The sequence below is a fragment of the Chrysoperla carnea genome, chromosome 4 (assembly GCF_905475395.1).
Source record: "Chrysoperla carnea chromosome 4, inChrCarn1.1, whole genome shotgun sequence".
NCBI lineage: Eukaryota > Metazoa > Arthropoda > Insecta > Neuroptera > Chrysopidae > Chrysoperla > Chrysoperla carnea.
Genome location: NC_058340.1, coordinates 7,046,431 through 7,066,559, shown reverse-complemented (window position 1 = coordinate 7,066,559; position 20,129 = coordinate 7,046,431). Strand labels below are relative to the sequence as shown.

At 29.4% G+C, this 20,129-nt stretch overlaps 3 protein-coding genes across 3 annotated transcripts; 2 read left to right on the top strand and 1 right to left on the bottom strand.

Moving 5' to 3' along the window:
* Positions 1 to 979: 979 nt before the first annotated feature.
* Positions 980 to 7,509, top strand: LOC123298280 (trypsin-1-like). Its single transcript, XM_044880240.1, has 7 exons — positions 980 to 1,151; positions 1,209 to 1,273; positions 1,343 to 1,431; positions 6,431 to 6,569; positions 6,746 to 6,862; positions 7,085 to 7,179; positions 7,242 to 7,509. The coding sequence occupies exons 1-7, from the start codon at positions 1,088 to 1,090 to the stop codon at positions 7,432 to 7,434; spliced, it is 762 nt and encodes a 253-aa protein (XP_044736175.1). The 5' UTR covers positions 980 to 1,087; the 3' UTR covers positions 7,435 to 7,509.
* Positions 7,510 to 13,410: 5,901 nt separating this feature from the next.
* Positions 13,411 to 15,729, top strand: LOC123298320 (vacuolar protein-sorting-associated protein 25). The gene is made up of 4 exons (XM_044880288.1): positions 13,411 to 13,537; positions 13,599 to 13,712; positions 14,471 to 14,721; positions 15,587 to 15,729. Exons 1-4 carry the CDS (start codon positions 13,488 to 13,490, stop codon positions 15,697 to 15,699), a joined length of 528 nt encoding a protein of 175 aa, XP_044736223.1. The 5' UTR covers positions 13,411 to 13,487; the 3' UTR covers positions 15,700 to 15,729.
* Positions 15,730 to 15,774: 45 nt separating this feature from the next.
* On the bottom strand, positions 15,775 to 20,123 carry LOC123298212 (serendipity locus protein alpha-like). Its single transcript, XM_044880158.1, has 13 exons — positions 20,031 to 20,123; positions 19,798 to 19,959; positions 19,575 to 19,733; positions 19,197 to 19,316; positions 18,848 to 19,135; positions 18,465 to 18,614; positions 18,033 to 18,207; positions 17,589 to 17,788; positions 16,955 to 17,153; positions 16,677 to 16,871; positions 16,059 to 16,250; positions 15,903 to 15,986; positions 15,775 to 15,840 (listed from the first exon to the last, which is right to left on the bottom strand). Exons 1-13 carry the CDS (start codon positions 20,091 to 20,093, stop codon positions 15,794 to 15,796), a joined length of 2,034 nt encoding a protein of 677 aa, XP_044736093.1. The 5' UTR covers positions 20,094 to 20,123; the 3' UTR covers positions 15,775 to 15,793.
* Between the last annotated feature and the right edge of the window lie 6 nt (positions 20,124 to 20,129).

The following is a 20,129-nucleotide window of genomic DNA, read 5'->3' as shown; positions in this document are numbered from 1 at the left end:
ATGTGGTTATGGTTAAAATGATCCCCGTTATATACGTTAAAATGATTCCTATTTTGTGTGTAAAATTATAATAGGTAAAATGATACCTTATCACGTGGCGAGGTTTGAATGTGTTGATTTAGATGATTTTATCAGTGATTCTTGTTTTCATTCTAATCGTTGATGCATTGTATTACCAACACAATTGTATTGTAATATTTTATGTGAACTGTTTGGTAAAAAAATTCAATGGGATCATTTTACTCAATTATTTCTTGTACAAGGTCAATAAAACGATCCCTTTTGAGAAATGTTGAATATTTCTAAAAATTTGAACAAATCAAAAGAAATTGGCATGCCAATATTGCAACACTTGAAAAAAAACCAAAAATATTTCGCAGTTATACATATCTCGAATAGTTTGGCTATAAATTATATTTATTCTTAGGGGGATCATTACAGGACACCTTCCCCTACTTGTAAGCAATTTGCAATTTTTAAGCAAAAAAGTACTCTTGTTATTATTTCATTAGGCGCTTAGTTTTCAAAATAAAATTTCTTGAAACTTTAAAATGCAATATTCGATTTTAAGAAAAATGTGTTGTTGTTTTGTGTTTTTTTTTCAATCTCTGGAAATTTGCTTAGTTAACGTAGCTTCTGCGCTACGAATTTTTTTATATTTGTTTATTTGTCAAAATACACAAAATGATTTGTTATGAACTTTTGATTCTTTTCATCAATTTTCTGCAAATTTTGTTGTTTTTAGCCACGGGGTACAGGGTAACCACAGCAGCAGGATTCCGCACGGGTCAAGCTAGTGTTTTATATTAATTGAGATAGGTTATAATTTTAATAGTTTAAGGAACCTTACTTAAAGGGGAACCCATTTATCCTCTCTATGAATACGTTACTGGAAAATGATAAGATTTATTTGAAATTAAATTTCCTAGGAGTTCGGTACATCTTTATTAATCCTTCATTTAATAACTTCATGTGGAACATATAAATAATTCAAATAATGTAAAAATTTTTACCTATTATTACTTATTAAATTTAATTTGTTATTGAATAGGAATACTGTTTGCAAATTAAACAGTTTATTTACATAATGTCTTATAAGATAAACAAAATGGTGGCAATAATGATTGCTTGCATATCATTAATTGTATCAGGTAAATTATAAAATTATCAAGTTAAAGCAAAATATAAAATTTTCATTTGTAAAATAGGTTCTACCGGTTCACCAGTTGTAATTGGTGGAAAAGATATTGATATACAAAATTATCCATATCAGGTATAATTAATTCAGATTTCAAGTGAGTTTTTATGTTTGTGTTAATATACCTAATTATTAAATTTGTAGCTGGCTTTATTGGTTAACAACAAATACACGTGCGGTGCAACAATAATTGGTAGAGAATATGCATTAACTGCAGCTCAATGCGTAAAAGGGTAAGAAAGTTTGATTTATTTTCTACCAAATACCCCCGTAAGTTCTTTATGAATTTTTTTGAAACTTTTGGAAAACTTTTTCAATATTTAATGTTCAATGTAATATGTAGGTAATATAAGTATAGGTAAACTTCGAAAATTGGAACTCAAATTACTCTAAAAATTACACATTGTCGGTCTTTTAAATTTTTAATTTAACATTTAAAAAATAACCCCTTCAAAAAATTCCAAAAAATCGAAAAAATTTATGGTTTCTGATTTGGATAAGACTTAGTATATAAGGTAATTTTGACCCAAAAAATTCAAAAATCGTATTCATTTGATGATTGGAAGCATAGTTTTTGAAATATCACCCATTATCCCATATTTTGGCTCGATATCTCCGAAACTGGTTTCCTAATCGTTATATAAATACGATTTTTGTAAATTATGGGTCAAAATTACCTTATAAACAGAGTTTTATCGAAATCGGAGCCAACATTTTTTTTTTCGATTTTTTCGATTTTTGTAAAGGGGTACCCCTTAAAAAAATTCCAAAAAATCGAAAAAAATTTATGGTTTCTGATTTGGATAAAACTTAGTATATAAGGTAATTTTGACCCAAAAAATTCAAAAATCGTATTCATTTGATGATTGGAAGCATAGTTTTTGAAATATCACCCATTATCCCATATTTTGGCTCGATATCTCCTAAACTGGTTTCCTAATCGTTATATAAATACGATTTTTGTAAATTATGGGTCAAAATTACCTTATAAACAGAGTTTTATCGAAATCGGAGCCAACATTTTTTTTCGATTTTTTCGATTTTTGTAAAGGGGTACCCCTTAAAAAAATTCCAAAAAATCGAAAAAAATTTATGGTTTCTGATTTGGATAAAACTTAGTATATAAGGTAATTTTGACCCAAAAAATTCAAAAATCGTATTTATTTGATGATTGGAAGCATAGTTTTTGAAATATCACCCATTATCCCATATTTTGGCTCGATATCTCCGAAACTAGTTGCCTAACCGTTATATTAATACCATTTTTGAATTTTTTGAAATGGACTAATTAGGTGATTTTATGAACACATATGACAAAATTTTTTTCCTAGCATCATTATTTTTAAGCGTTACAAACTTGGGATTAAACTTAATATACTATGTATATTTCATATATACATGGTATAAAAACTTAATATACTATGTATATTTCATATATACATGGTATTAAAATATATATTCACTAGCAGTTTTCCACCCGCTTCGCTGGGTAATTTCAAATGGAAAATCAAAGACTACTGCGTTATAGCCTGTGATTTAAATCAAAAGCAATAAGGAGCATTATGATACCAACTTCGATGCAAATCACCACCAAAATAAATTTCTACCCCTTTTTAACTTCGTTAGGCGATGAGTTTCAATAAAATACGAAACACGGCTTCCATCAATTCTGTTAAAGAATGTTTATGCAAAATTTGAAGTAGATTGGACGAAGGAATCACGTTGTCCAATACAATACAATTTTTTTCTTAGTGGATGCCCACGTCATACAAAGAACATACTCTCCAAGTTTCAGGTTTCTACGATCAGCGATTTAGGTTGTGCTTTGATCCGCCAGTCAGTCATTCAGGACAAAGTATTTTATATGTATAGATAATGTTTGCACAATCTTAGGTATGACTTGAGCCATGGTATTTCATTTAAAGCAAAATCAAATAAATTTGCAAATAAAATTGCATCATAAAAAAAACCATACTAAGTAATATGAAATAGTGTTACAAATATTTTCATACAAAGTGCAGGGTTGAACTTTAAAGGATTGATTTTAAAAAAGTTTTCATTTAATGTTTCGAAAACGTATTGCAATATCAATAAATGAAAGTGCACGTATTTGCTAATTTTAAGGAGAAATATAAAAGTACAGTGTTTTCTGGATGAAACTAGAAATAGTTTCATTTTTTGTCGCAAAGAATATGAACCTGCTTAAGAAAATATACAGTAATTCCATTAAAAAAAATAGAATTGACCTCTATTTGACCTTGGAGAGATCCCCATATAATAAATCTTAATACTGTTTTTCATTGCCCTTAAATATGAACAGATTGACAACCGGCGTTTCCTAAATCGTACTCATCAGTTTACTAAAGCGTAAGCCCGGTAAAGTAAGATTAATATGAATCAAACAATAAATAAAATTCTTTATAAAACTGCCATTTAATGGTATCTTGAAATACTACCTACAATAATTTATTAAAAAGGCTTATTCTAGTTTTATATCAACTGAACTTATTTCTATACATGGCCTTTTCTGACATTTAATCGCTATAACACTATCCGATTTTGTAACCAAATTGCCGATTTATAATGTAATTTATGTGCTGATCGTTAGATTTTGCTTTCAGAAAAATTTAATGTAAAATCAACGTTTTAAGCATCTGTAAGCATAAAGTCTCTCCGTACGTAAAACCATAAAGATATCCTTAGGCCAAAGTCTGACATCCAAGTTTGGGCAAGACGTGAGAACCATTTTTGACACCATGAAATCATTAGGAAACAAAGACTAGGACAGTCTTTGCAAGATTGATTTATTCCTCAACAGTCTCCCAAACTTAAAGCAATTTTGGAAAAGTTGTTAATGATTTCGCAACAATGACAAGGTTCAATGCTAATTATTGACTAATGATGAGTCTGCCAATGTAATCAAGAAAACTCACACAGGCTTAAACATTTAGATTTAAACGGGATGGTCTCAACGATGTGGTTTTCTTAAAATCTGGTGCCTAAACCTTCTCTAAAGGCTGAGAAAGAATTACTCTACTCATCGAGGTTGAATCGCGCAACTTTCTCATTTCCCACTTGAAATACGTCTTTCGCTACGTCTTTGGGCAAATATATACATTAAAAAATATTCTCAGACAGTTAAATAATCATCAAATAAGGAAAATTTTTAATATACTTCAAGGTGAATAATAATATTGGAATTATTATATGAATATAAACGTGGAGATACAAATACAAATTGCGTTTAGATTTAAATAATTAGCATCTATAGGGGAGCGGAGGCTAATACCGTACAGCGGTTAATTCCGTACATCACTGTTTATCCTGAAGGAATTGAGCTGCGTGCGTTTTCTTGGTGTCAATCATTAGCGCAGTAGTGGTAGCGTAGCCTCTTAAGTTACTGTGCTATTAAGGGTAATAATTTTGGTATAAATAGATGTTATGTGATTTGGCGCTCGTTTTTATAACTTTTAAACATAAAAAAATAAGATATAAGTACCTATTTTTATTAAATTTTATAATGAAATTATTATATTTCGGACAATAAATATCTTTATAATAAGATTTTCATCAAAGAATCCCTTTATTGAATTTTTTTAAGGTAAATACTCATTCTTAAAATTTGAATTCGGTTTCGGGAATTTCCGTACACTGTACGGTATTACCCGCAATGAAGCATTGCATGATATTATTTCTCCAGAAGCAGCAGTAAATGCAGAATCAGAGATATCACATGAACTCATTTCACCAGAAAAATGATTTAGAAATATGAGGAGTTCATGAATTGTGTGTAATATGTAATGAATATGAAGGATATAGAATTATGGTACAGATGTGTGTCATGTGACAAATGGGCACACGCTTTGTGTAGCGGCGCAAACTCTGCGGACGATTATATCTGTGTATTTTGTGAATAAATGAAAGATTACCCACAGTTAATTAAAATTATTATTTTTTATTTTTGAAAAAATACCTTTTTTCAGGCTTTTTAGGTTCTTAAAATTATGTACGGAATTAGACGCAAGTCTCGGGTAATTCCGTACAAATAACTTTATAGAATAATTTGATTTTGACACTGTCATATTTGACACTGTCAATTATGGATTATTTATATAAAACTAGACTAAATTTATGATGGCTTGATACATAAAGCATTGTATTCTATTAAGTAGGTTCGAAGAAATACACGTTTAAAGTTAGGTGTACGGCATTACCCTCCGCTCCCCTACCATTTCCAAATATAGTAATATAATTTTGTTTTCTTATTCATTATCAAGCACTGATGATTAAAACATTAAGTATCGGTTCAAACAATTCCATTGTACATGCAAGAGATATCTGGTTTAAAATTATTGTGGTCAATACGTGTGGTTAACGATACAAGTCATGCACCCTTATTACGACTATTAATTTTTTGACAAAGGGTCTCACACCACTGTATATGGAAAATAGCTTTCAATCAAATGTGGCCAGAATTCGGGAAAATATTCTTTTTGTAATTTGAACAAATATCTCAAGGGGCATAAATTTCTAGAGGTGCTACAATGCAATCACATAATTTACGTCTGAAACGATGACACTCATGAATTGATCTCTGTCAAAGTTACAGACAAGGTTACCCAACATTCTCAGAGTATCTGTTTATTTTTATGATTCTATCTCTCTAATGTTTAAGATTACGTGCACTAATCAGCTGTTAGATTTACTTAGACAAACTAGATTAATCTTGACCAAACATGGGAAAAGACTGGGAAACCAAATACTGATTAATTAACAGTGGGCAAAGGTTGGCAAACAAATTCATGATTTGTTAACCCGTTTCCAGGCGTGGCATTAAGTGTTTAATACTCGATTTATTGGCCATGGCTTGAGTAATAGCTGACAAACCAAGACTTGCTAAACCAATAAGGGCTCAACCATGATTCCATCGTTAAGTTTGGTATTTCTCACTTAGAAGACATCATATAGTTCTCTGATTGGCATATAAGGCTTTGCTCTTCGCGTGCTTGGGAAAGGTCTATCAGTAAATATAAAAAATGGCTTTCAAACATCGTTTTAAAAACGCTTAAGATCATTTTCACCAATCTACCAAAAGAGGTTCAAAGGCCAGTTAATATTTTTAAGAATCTACACCAATTATTTTATTTAAATTCTAAAATATCTTAATTTGATTGTTACTAACGTGAAAATTATATGAATGTTTGATTAGCTTAAAAAATTTATATTAATTAGCGTTTCAGAAAGTAAAATTACCTTACGAGCAGGAAGCAACAAAGCAGATTCAGGTGGATACGTACATAAAGTGTCTAAAGTAGCTGTGCATGAAAAATATGATCAAGCGAAAAATCTAAACGACATATCATTATTAAAGGTGAATATTGTACTCATTTGGAGATAATTAAAAACTAAATTCAAATGCGGAATTAACCAGAATTGATATGATAAGGATAGGACAGAAAAAAACTTGCTAAATTAATAAATAAGATACTTTCTTTTCTATTAATCAATATATTGATTAACTAATTTATAAATTTATTGTATTTATAGGTATCGACACCGTTTGATTTAACAAAGCCAGGAGTTAAAGCCGTTGGTTTACCATTGGTGAATGAGGCCATACCTACAGAAAAAGAAGCTTATCTAACTGGTTATGGGAAAACTAGCGTAAGTAATTTAAATTAATTATTTGAACAAAATTCTTACAAAATTTATCAATTAACAGCAATAGTTAAGATTTTAGTGAAATTTAGTGTATTCGCGCGCGAATAACACACTGTACTTATGTTAATTATTAAAAATTATCATTTAAGTTCGATCTTTATGTGGTATAGTTGTTTTATTTTAACCGCATTATGTTGTAATCAAATGAAATGAATAATTTTTTAGGCTACAGGTATTGCGACAAATATTTTACATGGAACAACTTTTCCAACTATCAGTGACAATGTTTGCAAAAAATCGGTTCCATCTTTAACTGGGACGTAAGTTAAATAACCGCAAAAATTATATACTTGATTTATACAACATGAAATTCTGTTTTTAGAATGTGCTGTGCTGGATATACATCAGGAGGACGTGATGCTTGCGAGGGTGACCAAGGATCACCACTTGTATTTAATAACAAACTAATTGGAATTACATCTTGGAATTTCAGTTGTGGCTTAAAACCTTCACCTATTGTTTTTACAAAAGTTTCTAATTATCGAGACTGGATTAAAAAAAATAGTGGAATTTGAATTAAGATATTATTTTTTATTATAATGTAGATTTTCCATTTACTATGGTGCTCCATAAAATACCTAAGTAACACACTTATAGCTGTTTTCTTTATAATCCAATTAATCTAATTAATCTTCGCACAGTGGAGTATTTATCCCAAATTTCAGGACAAAAGTCAGAAAACTTAATTCTTTTGTTTTACATTGAAAGTTGTTTTTTTATATAGTTAGATAACCACTCTATCACAAACTGGTCACTTGAGCTACCTTAACCTCGCCCCGCCTGTTTTGTAAACCGTAAGCTACCTGCTCTTACGGATGAATGTTTTTATTGTTGTTCCTCTTGATTTACCGCGTCATTCAATTTTCGTTTATTGTTTATTGTGTTTTTTAGTGTAATTAAGTAAGGTTTTTTTTTTTATATATTGAAGAACAAGAGCCCGCTTTAAGACATTCCAGCATCAAAATCCAGAATCAGTGGATTAACAACTAAGAAAACGCTTTTGTCGAAAAAGCAATACCAAATTCTGAGCAAACTCTCCTTGACGGCTGCAGTAATGTTAACAGTTTAATGTTCTTTTGAGTTTAGTAGCTCTTTGATACGAATTTTATTATCGTTAAATAAAGCAAGCAATTAAGAAAATCTAATTATCTGATTTTTATGAATTTTTTCGAATTGTTATTGTTTTTAAGTGTTTTACTAAATAGATAACTTGAAAAATATTTTCTGATAATAATTACACTTGCAGTTGTGGTTAATTATGTATTATCTTACATTTTATTACAGTTTAATTCATTTCCGATTCTATAATAATATCGTCCAAAATTCCCAAAACAACTATTATTTATCTTATTTATCTTATATAATCATTGACCACTTATAAAAACAACAAAACCTTATGTTATTGAACTTTGATCATTTTAAAATAGAGTGAAAATATTTTTAGCTTTTCAAATAAATTCAAATTTTATTGTAGGTAATAACATGGACTAAGAGTAATTTGTAGATTTAAAAGTTAAGTTATCATCATTTTCTTGTTTAAACTAACATTAGAAGGACATATCAGACAAATAGTCAATATTTAGATCAAAATCAGTTCATTATCAAAATAATTAGTTAGTCTTCCCTAATTTTACATTCATTTCGCACTAGATATGATTGATGATGTCATCAATTTACCACTATATAATGCATATATGATTTTAATGTTGTTTTATTATTATTCTTGTTATTTTACTATCATTGATGATGTCATAGGTATAATCATAAATTTAAAACGTCATACGAATTGACCATAATTGTTCCTACGTCATCATATATGTTATTCTTGTCTGTTACTTTGCCGCGCACATTATTGTAAATATAGGGTTTATATTTGTGTTATAATGTGTGAGACAAGAAGTCTGGCAACCAAAGAAGAAGAGAAGTCTGGCAAGGTTATCGTACATGATAAATCTATTTGAGTCTATATTGGCACACTAGGTTAGGTTATATTGGCTGTCCACGAAGGACATACTCAGGCTATGAAGCCCATTGTGATACCATATATGTGTTTTACCACCTTTCCGTGGATAATTTCATTATCAGCTCCTCAATTTCAGAGGCTGAGTGAATCTCCTTCATGCACATACAAAAAAGAGGGGTGTTAAAAGTTTAACCGCTATGTGTGCCTGTGGCATCGTAGCGCATAAAAACCTAATTTGAAAGGTAATTTAATGGGGAGTGTTCTTAGCTATGTTTAAACTGCGTGTTTAGAGTTTCGTACCCGAAACAGCTAAAAAATTGACGATGATCCTGAAAATCGGTTCAGTTTGGAAAAGACTCTAAGGAAAAAGGTAATTTAATGGAGAGTGTTCTTAGATACGTTTCAAATTCGAGTTTATCGTTCCGTATCCGAAAAATTTATTTCTTTTTTTTAAATAATTGTACAGAAGTTACAATACTTGTATCATACATAAAAAAGCTTATGCTCTTGGCTGATCAGTGGTAAATCATTTACATATAATATAAAAAGGATTGACTCGAGAATATATCCTTGCGGAACTAAAGGTTCAGAAGAACTAAGCAATTCTGATCGTGCAATATCTACAATTGAAACAAATTGCAGATTTCACTTTGCACACTTTTTTCGAAAACCAAATACATTCGGTGGAAATCAAATACCATTTCCCTCGAAAAAGGAATTAGTGAAAATTCCAGGAACAATCTAATACAGTTTTTTATGAAATGTTTTAAAAATTTTTCTATGAAAAAATGCGAAATTTCTATGAAAAAAAAATCTCTTTTTAATGGTCAAGCCTATACATAAATAATAAAAGATGATACTGGTAAATCACTAAAAACCACAATATACAGAAGATACCATTTTGGCAATCACGAAGCTCTTATCAACTTTTAAAGTTCGCATGACATACCTCATTAACCAATGCATTTTCTCCATAATGATTCATTTTCTTTCTAATCTAGTATATAAATGTTGTTATATCTCATGAACGGGGTCATTTGTATACGAAAATAATTCAACAGAGATTCTACTGTTTTATAAAATTTATTTACTTTTTGGCTTAAGTTTCTTTTTATAATATTCTTTATTGGAATAATTAATTATTTGACTCAGAGTTCAAAACAATTTTTTTGTCAATACCTAAATAAATTTTTATCTGTGCGTATTTAAAGTGAAATGGAATGGAATTAAACCTGATTGAAAAAATATAAACCCAATAATTAACATTTTTGGTGGTTCATTGAAAATTCAAACAATTTTGGCCAGTGAATTTATCTGAGTCTGCGCATAAATAGAAGCAACATTTAATAGCAAGAATCAATCGACAACAAAATAATTCAACAACATAACTTTGGAAATTCATCAATACTTGGAGCCCTTAATTGTTGGATTTTGAGGAATCTACTCTTCATTTAAGCTAAAATTCGAGTGAGTACATTTTATAATTTATAATTGGTGCTTACTCTTTATACATAATCTCCACAAAAAATAACTTAAATTCAGCACAATATTTCCCTTCAAAATTATTCCAAGCATGGCATCTGAAAATAGTTATTTGCCAGTTGTTCAAGTTCCAGTTTTGCAAATCCCAGATATCATTAAAGAATTACCTGTATTTACCGGCAATACTAAACATTTGTTCGATTTTATTTCTAATGTTGAAGAAATTTTATCTTGCATACCTGATGTACACGGAACACGCCAAGGCAAATTATGGCTAAGAGCAATACGTAACAAAATTGTGGGATCTGCTAATGAAATGCTTATTTCATACGGCGCATCTCTTGATTGGAATGAAATCAAACAAATTTTAATATTGCACTATTCTGAAACAAGAAATGAGACAAGTTTAAATCGAGATTTACACAATTTAAAGCAATCGTCTAATACAACCGTAGAACAATACTATCGTAAGGTCATAGAACTAAATACAGCATTGATTAACTATATCAAAATGAATGAATCGAATGAAAATGTAATAACAGCTAAAAGAAAATTATATGAAGGTTTGTCCTTGTCAGTATTTCTTGAAGGACTCAGAGAACCTCTTGGTTCGGTAGTTAGATCCAAAGCTCCCTCTAATTTAAGAGAGGCATTCAAACTTTGTCTTATCGCACAAAACAATCGTTATTATAATCGGAGTATTCAAAATCAAAATGATAAGACTAAACACAATCCTCAAACTACACAAGTTATACCTAGCCCCTCAAACGTTCAACAACCACAGAGTGATAGCTCAGTCAATAATTCTCAACTCCAATGTCGGACAAATCCCATTCAAACTACACCTGTGGATATTGGTAGTACCAAAATAAACACTTCGACCAACGTTTTTAATTTATTTTCAACAAATTCCATTACTGGAATTCCAGCTCTGCCAAAGAATTTACGCTTTTAAATATTTGATGATGCCTACGTGGTTTGAATAAATTTCGTACAAAATTAAAATTTAAAAAAATTAAAATAATTTATTGATTGCTACTACAGTTAGTACATTTATTAATGTTGCTATCTATCAGTACATTTATTAACCACAACCACAAACTAAAAATTAAAATCCCATAATAAACAAACATTACGCTTTTACCAGTTCTCATAACCGGATAAAGATATGGGATGATACCTTAGTTTAAAACTTTAAATTCAGTGTTTCTATCACTTCATTATTTAATTTGTCAAATCGATGTGATACCTCGAAAGTATTAAACTAAGTCATTTAAAATATGCCATTTAACTTTTGAAGTTACCTATACATACTTGTATCCTACTGAATACTTTATATCTGTCGCAGCCAAATAGTTAAATTAGCCGTTTAGTTAAACAGCCGTTTAGTTAAATTTTCGTTAAACAGCCGTTTAATTGAAAATTCGGTTATATATCGAAAACGTTGAGGTTTGATGAAAATTGTCACGAGTCAATAAAATACTTGGAATTGTCCAAAATATAACAACCAATGGCTTTTTAATTTTTGACCGGAACCGCAAAATTTAACTAAACGGCTGTTTAAGTAAACGACTAGTTTAACTATTTGGCTGCGAACTATCTGCCAAATAGAATCCTTAAGGCCCATTACATCGATCCTAATGAACAAGCATCAATTATATTTTGTAAAGAGTTACTCATCAGTTTCGTACATGCTTAGAGCTAGAGCTTCCAGCTTTAAAATATATCATTACATCGATCCAAGAGGTTTGAATTAAAAGTGAAAGAAATTATATCAAAAATACATAGATCGAAAACCAAAAGCAAGATGAATGTTTAGATGTAAAAATTAATGGAACATTCTGTATATTATAATTTTTATTAAATGATTGATTATATACAAACCATAATATTTTAAAAACAATTATGTTATTTATAATCAATTTCAATTGTATCAATTGTAAGTTGTAACATTTTGTTTCATATCATTTATATATTATACCAAATTATAATTCATTAGAATAAATCACTAGATATTAATTGACTTTTCGATAATGATAAACAGTTATCATTTTGTTATCAATTTAAAAAAAGTCTTATTTTATGAAGAAAGCTATTATATATTTATAAGTATATAGTTTTATAATGATAATTAATATTATTTTCTTATCATATTAAAAATAACCGCATTTCATGAAGAATATTACCAATTTTACCAATTAAATTAATTAAATTTGTATCAAAATTTTATTAAAAATTTAATAAATTCTTTTTATTTTATATTTTGTTTTTTTATTTTAATTCTTTATAAATTGGTTCATAAATCCTGGAAATGTGCCATAAAAATTAAAGAAACGAAAGAAAATTCAACCCAGCGGCGGATCCATATATATGACCATTATGGGCATGCCCATCACCAAAATAGACTTATAATTTTATAAAATTAAAAAAAACAAGTGAAAACAACACAATTGACTGAGTTAATTATTAAAATACCATGTATAGACAGTGTTGATTACTCTATCACATTACACATATTCCTACACATGTTACACATACATAAATGATAATCCCATATTAATACATACTATAAAATTTGCATCTAATGTGTGCCCTCGTGAGTAATGATGAACAGTGATGTTTACAAAAAAACGTTTCAAACAAAAGTTGTATATTTTTTCATAAGGAACATCTTTTAAATTTAAACTTTTGTTCCATCTCTAACGGTTTTGGACCCAAAACCCTATGTTGACCTATGTTGTTGGCCTATTGTTTTTTAAGAACTCGATCTCACTTTTTACGTCCTAACACGCTATAAAAATTTCTTGATATCTATTTTCATTTTTGAGCCATCGTGTTGATAGATAGACAGGCGGTAGATATATTACAGATGGCTCTACCTTAAATCAGAGGCTGTGTCTATCTAAAGCTGGCACAACTTTTTAACAAAAAAAGTATATGAATCGCGCAGTCTAGTATTACCATGTCTATGGATAAATCTATATTAAATATACGTCTGTGAAAAAAAAACTTAAATACGCAGCCGCGTCAAATTTACAAATGTCAAATTGTCAACTATCAAGTCTTGAATGTCAAACGAACAATAAATATTAAAGTAAAGACAATTTGAAATATTCGAAAGAAATGGAAGAAGTACAATGGCCATGGCAGTATTCTTTCCCTCCTTTTTTTACGTAAGAAAATGTTATTTCTTAATTATGTTGTCTTTAATTTCATTATTTATTTTTTGTAAAGATTACAACCTCATTTAGAGACACGAATGAGACAAATAGAAGCTTGGCGATTGTTGATTTTGGATTATTGTAAATTAAAGAAACAATGTATTTTGGATGTAAGAGAAGCAACAAGGTATATTTTCAAATTTTCTTGTTTTTATTTATTTCATAAGATAAGTTGATCGCATAGATTTGCTAGGTTGTTGATTTGAATTTATTATATATGCAAAGAAAATTTTTTTCTGAAATTTCACTCGTTATAAAACAACAACAACAATAGGCGCTACAGCCCGACGTGGGCCTTGGCCTCCTCCACAATGCGCCTCCAGACGTTGCGGTCCTGGGTCTTGGTTCTCCATCCAGTGACTCGAATTTTCCTCAAATCATCCAGCACTTGGTCCATCCATCTAAGCCTTGGCCTTCCTCTCTTCCTGGTAGCATAGATCTTGGCGTTAAGTATCTTCTTCGGCATCCTGGCGTCTTCCATTCTCTGGACGTGCCCAAACCAACGGAGTCTTTGGGATTTGATGAATTTAACAATATCTTCACCGTCCAGGATTTCTAATATCTCGCTGTTGTTCCGGATACGCCATTCTATCTCATTGATATGTACCGCTCCATAGATTCTTCTGATTATTTTCCGTTCGAACCTTCTTATCTTCTTCTGATCTTCTAACGTGAGTGTCCAGTTTTCACCCCCATAGATTATTACTGGTCGAACCAAAGTCTTGTATATTTTCAACTTTGTCCTTCTTGTAATCAGCTTGCTTTTCAAGAGCTTCACATTTGCAATAACTCGTTATAAAACACTCTAATTAAATTCTTAATCACATTTATGTCCTGCTTTGGAAATAGATTTAAAATTTTTTCAAATAAAGTTGCTTGTTTCAGGTCAACCTTATTTCACAATAAAACAATTGATCGTAAACTAGATTCTGAAGTAATCGTAAAAATTTTGTCAGAATTGGAAAAAACTGGGCATGCAGCACCATGTGATAAAAAACGTCTAAGATGGGAAATATATTGGCATACGTTACCTGAATTTGCAAATTTTCTATACAAATGGGCAAATGATAACGGCATGTTAAATACTGTTTGTACAATGTACGAACTAACTAATGGTGAAAATACAATAGATGAAGGTAAATATAATATACAGGGTGTCTTTTTTAACTTGATATTTGCAAAAAAATAAAACTAAGTCAGATGCAAACAGTTGTTTGAAACAAAACTTTAATAGTTTCACTGAAAACAAAAATTAAAATAATGACAACCTCATCCCGAAGTTGGCGGTTCCATATTGAAATAAAGTAAAAATACTTTTTAACAATTTCCTAATGATCGGAACAAGTACATCTAAATATTTGTATTTACTATAGAATGTGGTTGAATTTAAAATATGAATTCATTGATACAGATATTGAAATAAACTTATTGATCATTCTTATAATATATAGCATACTTGTGTACATATTTAACAACCATCGATAGCGCAGTTGGTACAGCGGTCGACATGTGACACCAAAATTAATAGTAATCCATACGTCGCTAGTACAAATCTGGCTCAAAGAATACTTTTTTTTTTAAATAAACCTAATAAACCTGCTCATGTGGTTATGACAATCATATCAGTATTTTGTTACAATATTTATAAGTGGCAGAACCTTTAAAACTATGTTGTATTTCAAAAACAACAATATTTTAAATTCGTTAGACAGTAAATTACTTTCATACAAACAACTCATGCGCTTGTGTCAACTTCACAACTCAAATCATACGGTAGTTGTATTACATTCGTGGTCCATTCGCCATATTTGATCTCGCGATGAGGTTGAGTCAACCTCAATATCGGTTGAAATTAAGAATTTTTTTCAGTCTTGAAATAAAACTCATGCACGATCCCAATAGGTATACCTCACCCTACGCTTTATATTTAAACCATTAACTCAGTTATGATTATCCTTTATGAACTTTTACGATCATTAATTTTCGTAATGTTAATTACAGAATTTTATGGATTAGATAAAGAAGTATTAATTAAAGCATTAAGAATATTGGAACATGAAAAAAAATGTGAAATCATTATGTTTGAAGATAATGAGGGAGTTAAATTTTTCTGATAATACAATTTATTTATAAATAATTCATTATATTTACATGCGTTTATAATAAAAATTTTATTTTTAATTTAAATTCTGTATTTTCTTGTATTATTTAAAATTTTGTTGACTCTAAATTTGCAGTGATGTCCTTCAATAAATCTAAAACAATATAATTAATAAATCTCTCACCAAATCATAATTAATAAGTAAAGATAAATTACCAGTGAAATTAATTTCTGCATCTTCAAGAAAACTATTGGATGATATTCTTGACAATTTTCGAGCAAATGAAATTGAAGTAGAAACTAAAACATCAATTTATGATCAAATAAATATCAATTATTGATGGATCTAAAGAAAAAAAAAATTATACTAACCGTTTTTTGATTTTCCTGGCGTTTTATGATATGGGGTTAGAGGTTTCATCGGTGTTTTTTTTGGTGTTTGATATAATATACTTCTTTCTTTACGTAAAATTTCACCACGTAACATAAGTAATGCTAATGCACCTACAGTTTTACTATTTTCTGGTTTTACTTCCGTTTGTAATATGTTATCAATTTTCGTTCCTAGAAAAATTGAACATTTATTTATTTATTTATTTCATATTGGATAAAAAACATTCTACTAAAGAAAACAAATTTAAGACACTTTCTTCTTTTTTTATATGGCACATGATCAATTCTGAAAAAAGATTCATTTTCTAGGAGTCTAAAAACTTGTAAAACTGCAGTCTTCAAACTACTTAATAAGTTTTACACAGATGTTTTCATACTTTTACAAAATTTTTTAGACTTACTCATTCTTCTAGAATTGTTTTTCAGAATTCCACAAGACTAAATTAGACTATCGCCAGAAAATATTTCCACCAGGGTTACAAATTAGTGCAAACAACGGAAATCTTTTCAACGTTAATGATAAACATTTCAATAATTGTCAACTAATGTCTGTATTTTCCGAATTCGTTCGTTACGAGACACTCTATATATACTTACTAGAAAGTTTTGGAATGGTTTCACTGGCAATTTGTTTCATTTCTTCAGAATCAGATAAAGATGCATGGAATTTTTTTAAGTATTTCATCAAGATTCTAAATCTCTTAATAATTCGTTGATAACAAATATCGGATGCAGGATTTAAACTATTTTCGTCTAACAATGCCTTTTTAGCACATTTACATTCGTGTAATACTAAAACAATAATCCAAAAACTCTTTTATCTTAAATATCAAACATTTTTTGTCTGAAATTACAAAATTTTTGGATACACTTACAATCAGAAATTAAACGCTTTTGATCTTTTATATTATTAGGAATATTTTCATATATTTCTGGAATACATAAATTTAAATGTCGTATTAATAAAGTACACTTGTAACAAATTTCATCCAAATCACTTGAGCATTTATGTGTACAATTATTTTTTTCGCTTTCGAATTTTTCTAAATCGTCCTTGCAAGAATTTAAAACGACCTTAAAAGCGAAAAAAATCAAATTATATTTAATATACACCAAAGTAAGAAAAAAAATTTTTTGGGAGAGAATTGTGTGAAGAAAATATTAACATATGCCCGCGCAAACGCTTCGTTTTTAATATACAGGGTGATAAAGTTTTAAGAAAAATTAATCTTAATGTCTGTTCGGAAACTGACTTTTTTAACAGAAAAAAATATAAGGCCCTCCACCAAGAAATTACGAAAATACCAGCCTGGTGGAAAAAATATTTGAAAAAATGTTAAGTCTTAGAAACTCTGAAAGAAACTCTAATTCTCAAGGAGGGCACTGAGGACTCTTGGTCTAGGTGCTAGGGACAAACCTACGGTACCCCATTTTTTTTTATTATTCTTTTTCAAATATTTTTGCAACCAGGGACTATTTAGTCGAATTGAAAAAATCTTAAATATTTACCTGTGTAAATGCAATAGGATCAACGATCAAATGAATTAAGTCTTGTAATGTATTAACCATGTCATACCAGTGTTTAATTAACACTTCGGCATGTGTTTTTGTTTCAATAGTTTGTTCCAAATAATAAGTTGTTATCGCTGGAATTAATTCACTTTCTAATGATTCAAGACTGGCCAAACAAGATCGCATTTTTAAAACTCCTGTAAGTAGAGTTAAAAAGGAATTTAGATAATATCTAAAAAGCGCAACTGTCTGTCTGAAGTATTTTAAAACTGCCATGTATTTTAAAACTCGAAATTATACCATGTGATAAAATTTGACGCCAAAAGCTAGCGTCAAGCGTCACCATAAAATCGCAAATCTAATGCCCTAGTGTTATCTAGCCTCTACTGCCCTAGCGTAAATCGAACTCTGTGCATAATTTCCATAAATGAAATAACTTACGATATTTATTAGTAGAACAAGCTACAGCAAAAAGTCCAACATGCATTATACGATCGATTTGTAAATCGAAACTTATAATTAAATCGTCTAAATCATCAGCCGATCGAGGTACTTTTGTTGAGCTTACACAGTAATCTTTCAAATTTAGTAAATGTTCATCATAATTTTTGAATACCTTAAACATATTTCAAGATAAATTTAATATTAAAAAATTATTTTATGATTTCTTTTTTTAATTCATATTTCAGGTATTTAATTATTTTTTAAATCTGGATCATCTCGCATGGATGGTGTCATAATACACCAGAGGGCGAACATTTTAAACCAAAATTTTAATTACATTTGAATTAAATTTTAAACTCATCTCTAATTTTTGAGTTCAATATACCCTTATAATTAAGAAATCTTGTGTATAGAAATCTCGTAACTTACCTCCAATAACAATTTTAAAACTCCAACGTTAACCCTTTGTTCTAAATTACATAAAGCGTCAGATACAGAATCAACCAGTAAGTTACAAAGTGGAATATTTCGTTTTTCTGTCCTGCATTCAAAATTCAACTGTTCGAATTCATTTAATACCTAAAATTAAATAAGCCGCTGATAGAATCTGCTTTCCTAAACAATGTCTTTAATTTGTTAGTGAAATTCAATAATGCCCATAAATCCTTAACTATTGTGTTTTGGACAAAAGTATAAGAGGCACTTTCGACTTAAAATTATCCAAATAATACGCTCTCAAGCTATGCCCAACGAGTCATGAGACACCCCGTATATTACAATTTTGGTTGCTTTCTAGTCATTAGAAATCTCACCTTTTGACTGCCAGCTTTAATATTAATACATTCTTCCGGTAAAGTGATTTGAGCGATAGACATAGCATGAGAAAGTAATTCTTCTATATACGCTTTAGAAATATTTAATGTTTCGAAACATTTATCTTGTTTAGTTTCCATGTCAATTTCATAAATAATATCCAATGCATTATCCATTAATTGCATAAAACTTCCTGGTTGTGGCTGTTCATTGAATAAATGATTAGCAGGATTTGAAAAAAAATTCAAACACCAAACAAGCCTATTCAATACATACTTCCGCGATTCCTAAAAATGATTATTAAACTCAATCAACTAGTAATCTCTAAATTAAAAAGTATTTACTAACTTTTAACAAAATATCAGCTTCACGTTCGTTGCTTAAGACATTCAGTAAAATTTCAAGGCATACTTCAATTTGATGAATAATTAATAAAAAGATATTAAACGTGTTCGACTTCTCAAATTCCTAAATTAATAAAAGTAGATATTAAAATTTTTTAACATTTTTATAAACAGTACCTACGGCTATTGGTACACAATCGTGTGTCCAACGCACAGCGTAAACTTTCTAGAAAATAAATTTAAATTTCTGGTCTAGTTTCAATAAGTTGAGTCATTTATCTCAGTCTGTGACTTGAATTGAAATTTTTCCGGAGAGTTAAATTTACATCTCATACCGGGGACCGACTTGTGTACGTATAGCCTCGTTCTTTCAAAAAAATACCTCAAAAAACTTATCTGTACATTCATTTGCATTAAAAACATGATTTTTAAAACTTTCAACCATCAATATTGATATGCATGGCTTAACTAAATTGTGTTTTTTTAAAAAGTCTTCATATAATTTCCAAGAAGATAATTTATGATTCGTAAAGACAACACTCTAGAACCAAAATTTTAAATATTAGTAAAAAAATATATAAAGGATTATTATTATTAACACATACCGTAAGTACATTAGAAATATGAAGACAATTGTTTAATTCTCCATTATGATAAGTATTAATATGAAAATATATATTTTCCCAAGTTTGTTTTAAGGCAATTTTAAATTCACAAAAACATTCTTCGCTCGTCAATTCTATGTACTCGTTAATTAAACTTTTACACTAAAACAGTGTATTTATTATAAAATAATACATTTCTTATCTCAACTCATTATCTATAAAATATTACCTACCAATTTATTTAAAGGATTTAATAATTTAACGAAAACATTCATATCTTTTACAAAGAATTCCATTTTTCCAAGTTCAAAACTTCAAAATTAATTCAAACT

What these genes read in the sequence shown, in the direction of transcription:
- LOC123298280 (XM_044880240.1), top strand. Translation starts at nt 1,088, where the DNA reads ATGTCTTATAAGATAAACAAAATGGTGGCAATAATGATTGCTTGCATA. An exon ending in CATATCATTAATTGTATCAG is followed by an intron (nt 1,152 to 1,208) that starts GTAAATTATAAA and finishes TTTGTAAAATAG; the next exon opens with GTTCTACCGGTTCACCAGTT. An exon ending in GTTCCATCTTTAACTGGGAC is followed by an intron (nt 7,180 to 7,241) that starts GTAAGTTAAATA and finishes TTCTGTTTTTAG; the next exon opens with AATGTGCTGTGCTGGATATA.
- LOC123298320 (XM_044880288.1), top strand. Translation starts at nt 13,488, where the DNA reads ATGGAAGAAGTACAATGGCCATGGCAGTATTCTTTCCCTCCTTTTTTT. An exon ending in TCTTTCCCTCCTTTTTTTAC is followed by an intron (nt 13,538 to 13,598) that starts GTAAGAAAATGT and finishes TTTTTTGTAAAG; the next exon opens with ATTACAACCTCATTTAGAGA. An exon ending in TGAAAATACAATAGATGAAG is followed by an intron (nt 14,722 to 15,586) that starts GTAAATATAATA and finishes TGTTAATTACAG; the next exon opens with AATTTTATGGATTAGATAAA.
- LOC123298212 (XM_044880158.1), bottom strand. Translation starts at nt 20,093, where the DNA reads ATGGAATTCTTTGTAAAAGATATGAATGTTTTCGTTAAATTATTAAAT. An exon ending in TAAATCCTTTAAATAAATTG is followed by an intron (nt 19,960 to 20,030) that starts GTAGGTAATATT and finishes ACACTGTTTTAG; the next exon opens with TGTAAAAGTTTAATTAACGA. An exon ending in AACCATTCCAAAACTTTCTA is followed by an intron (nt 16,251 to 16,676) that starts GTAAGTATATAT and finishes CAATTTTTCTAG; the next exon opens with GAACGAAAATTGATAACATA.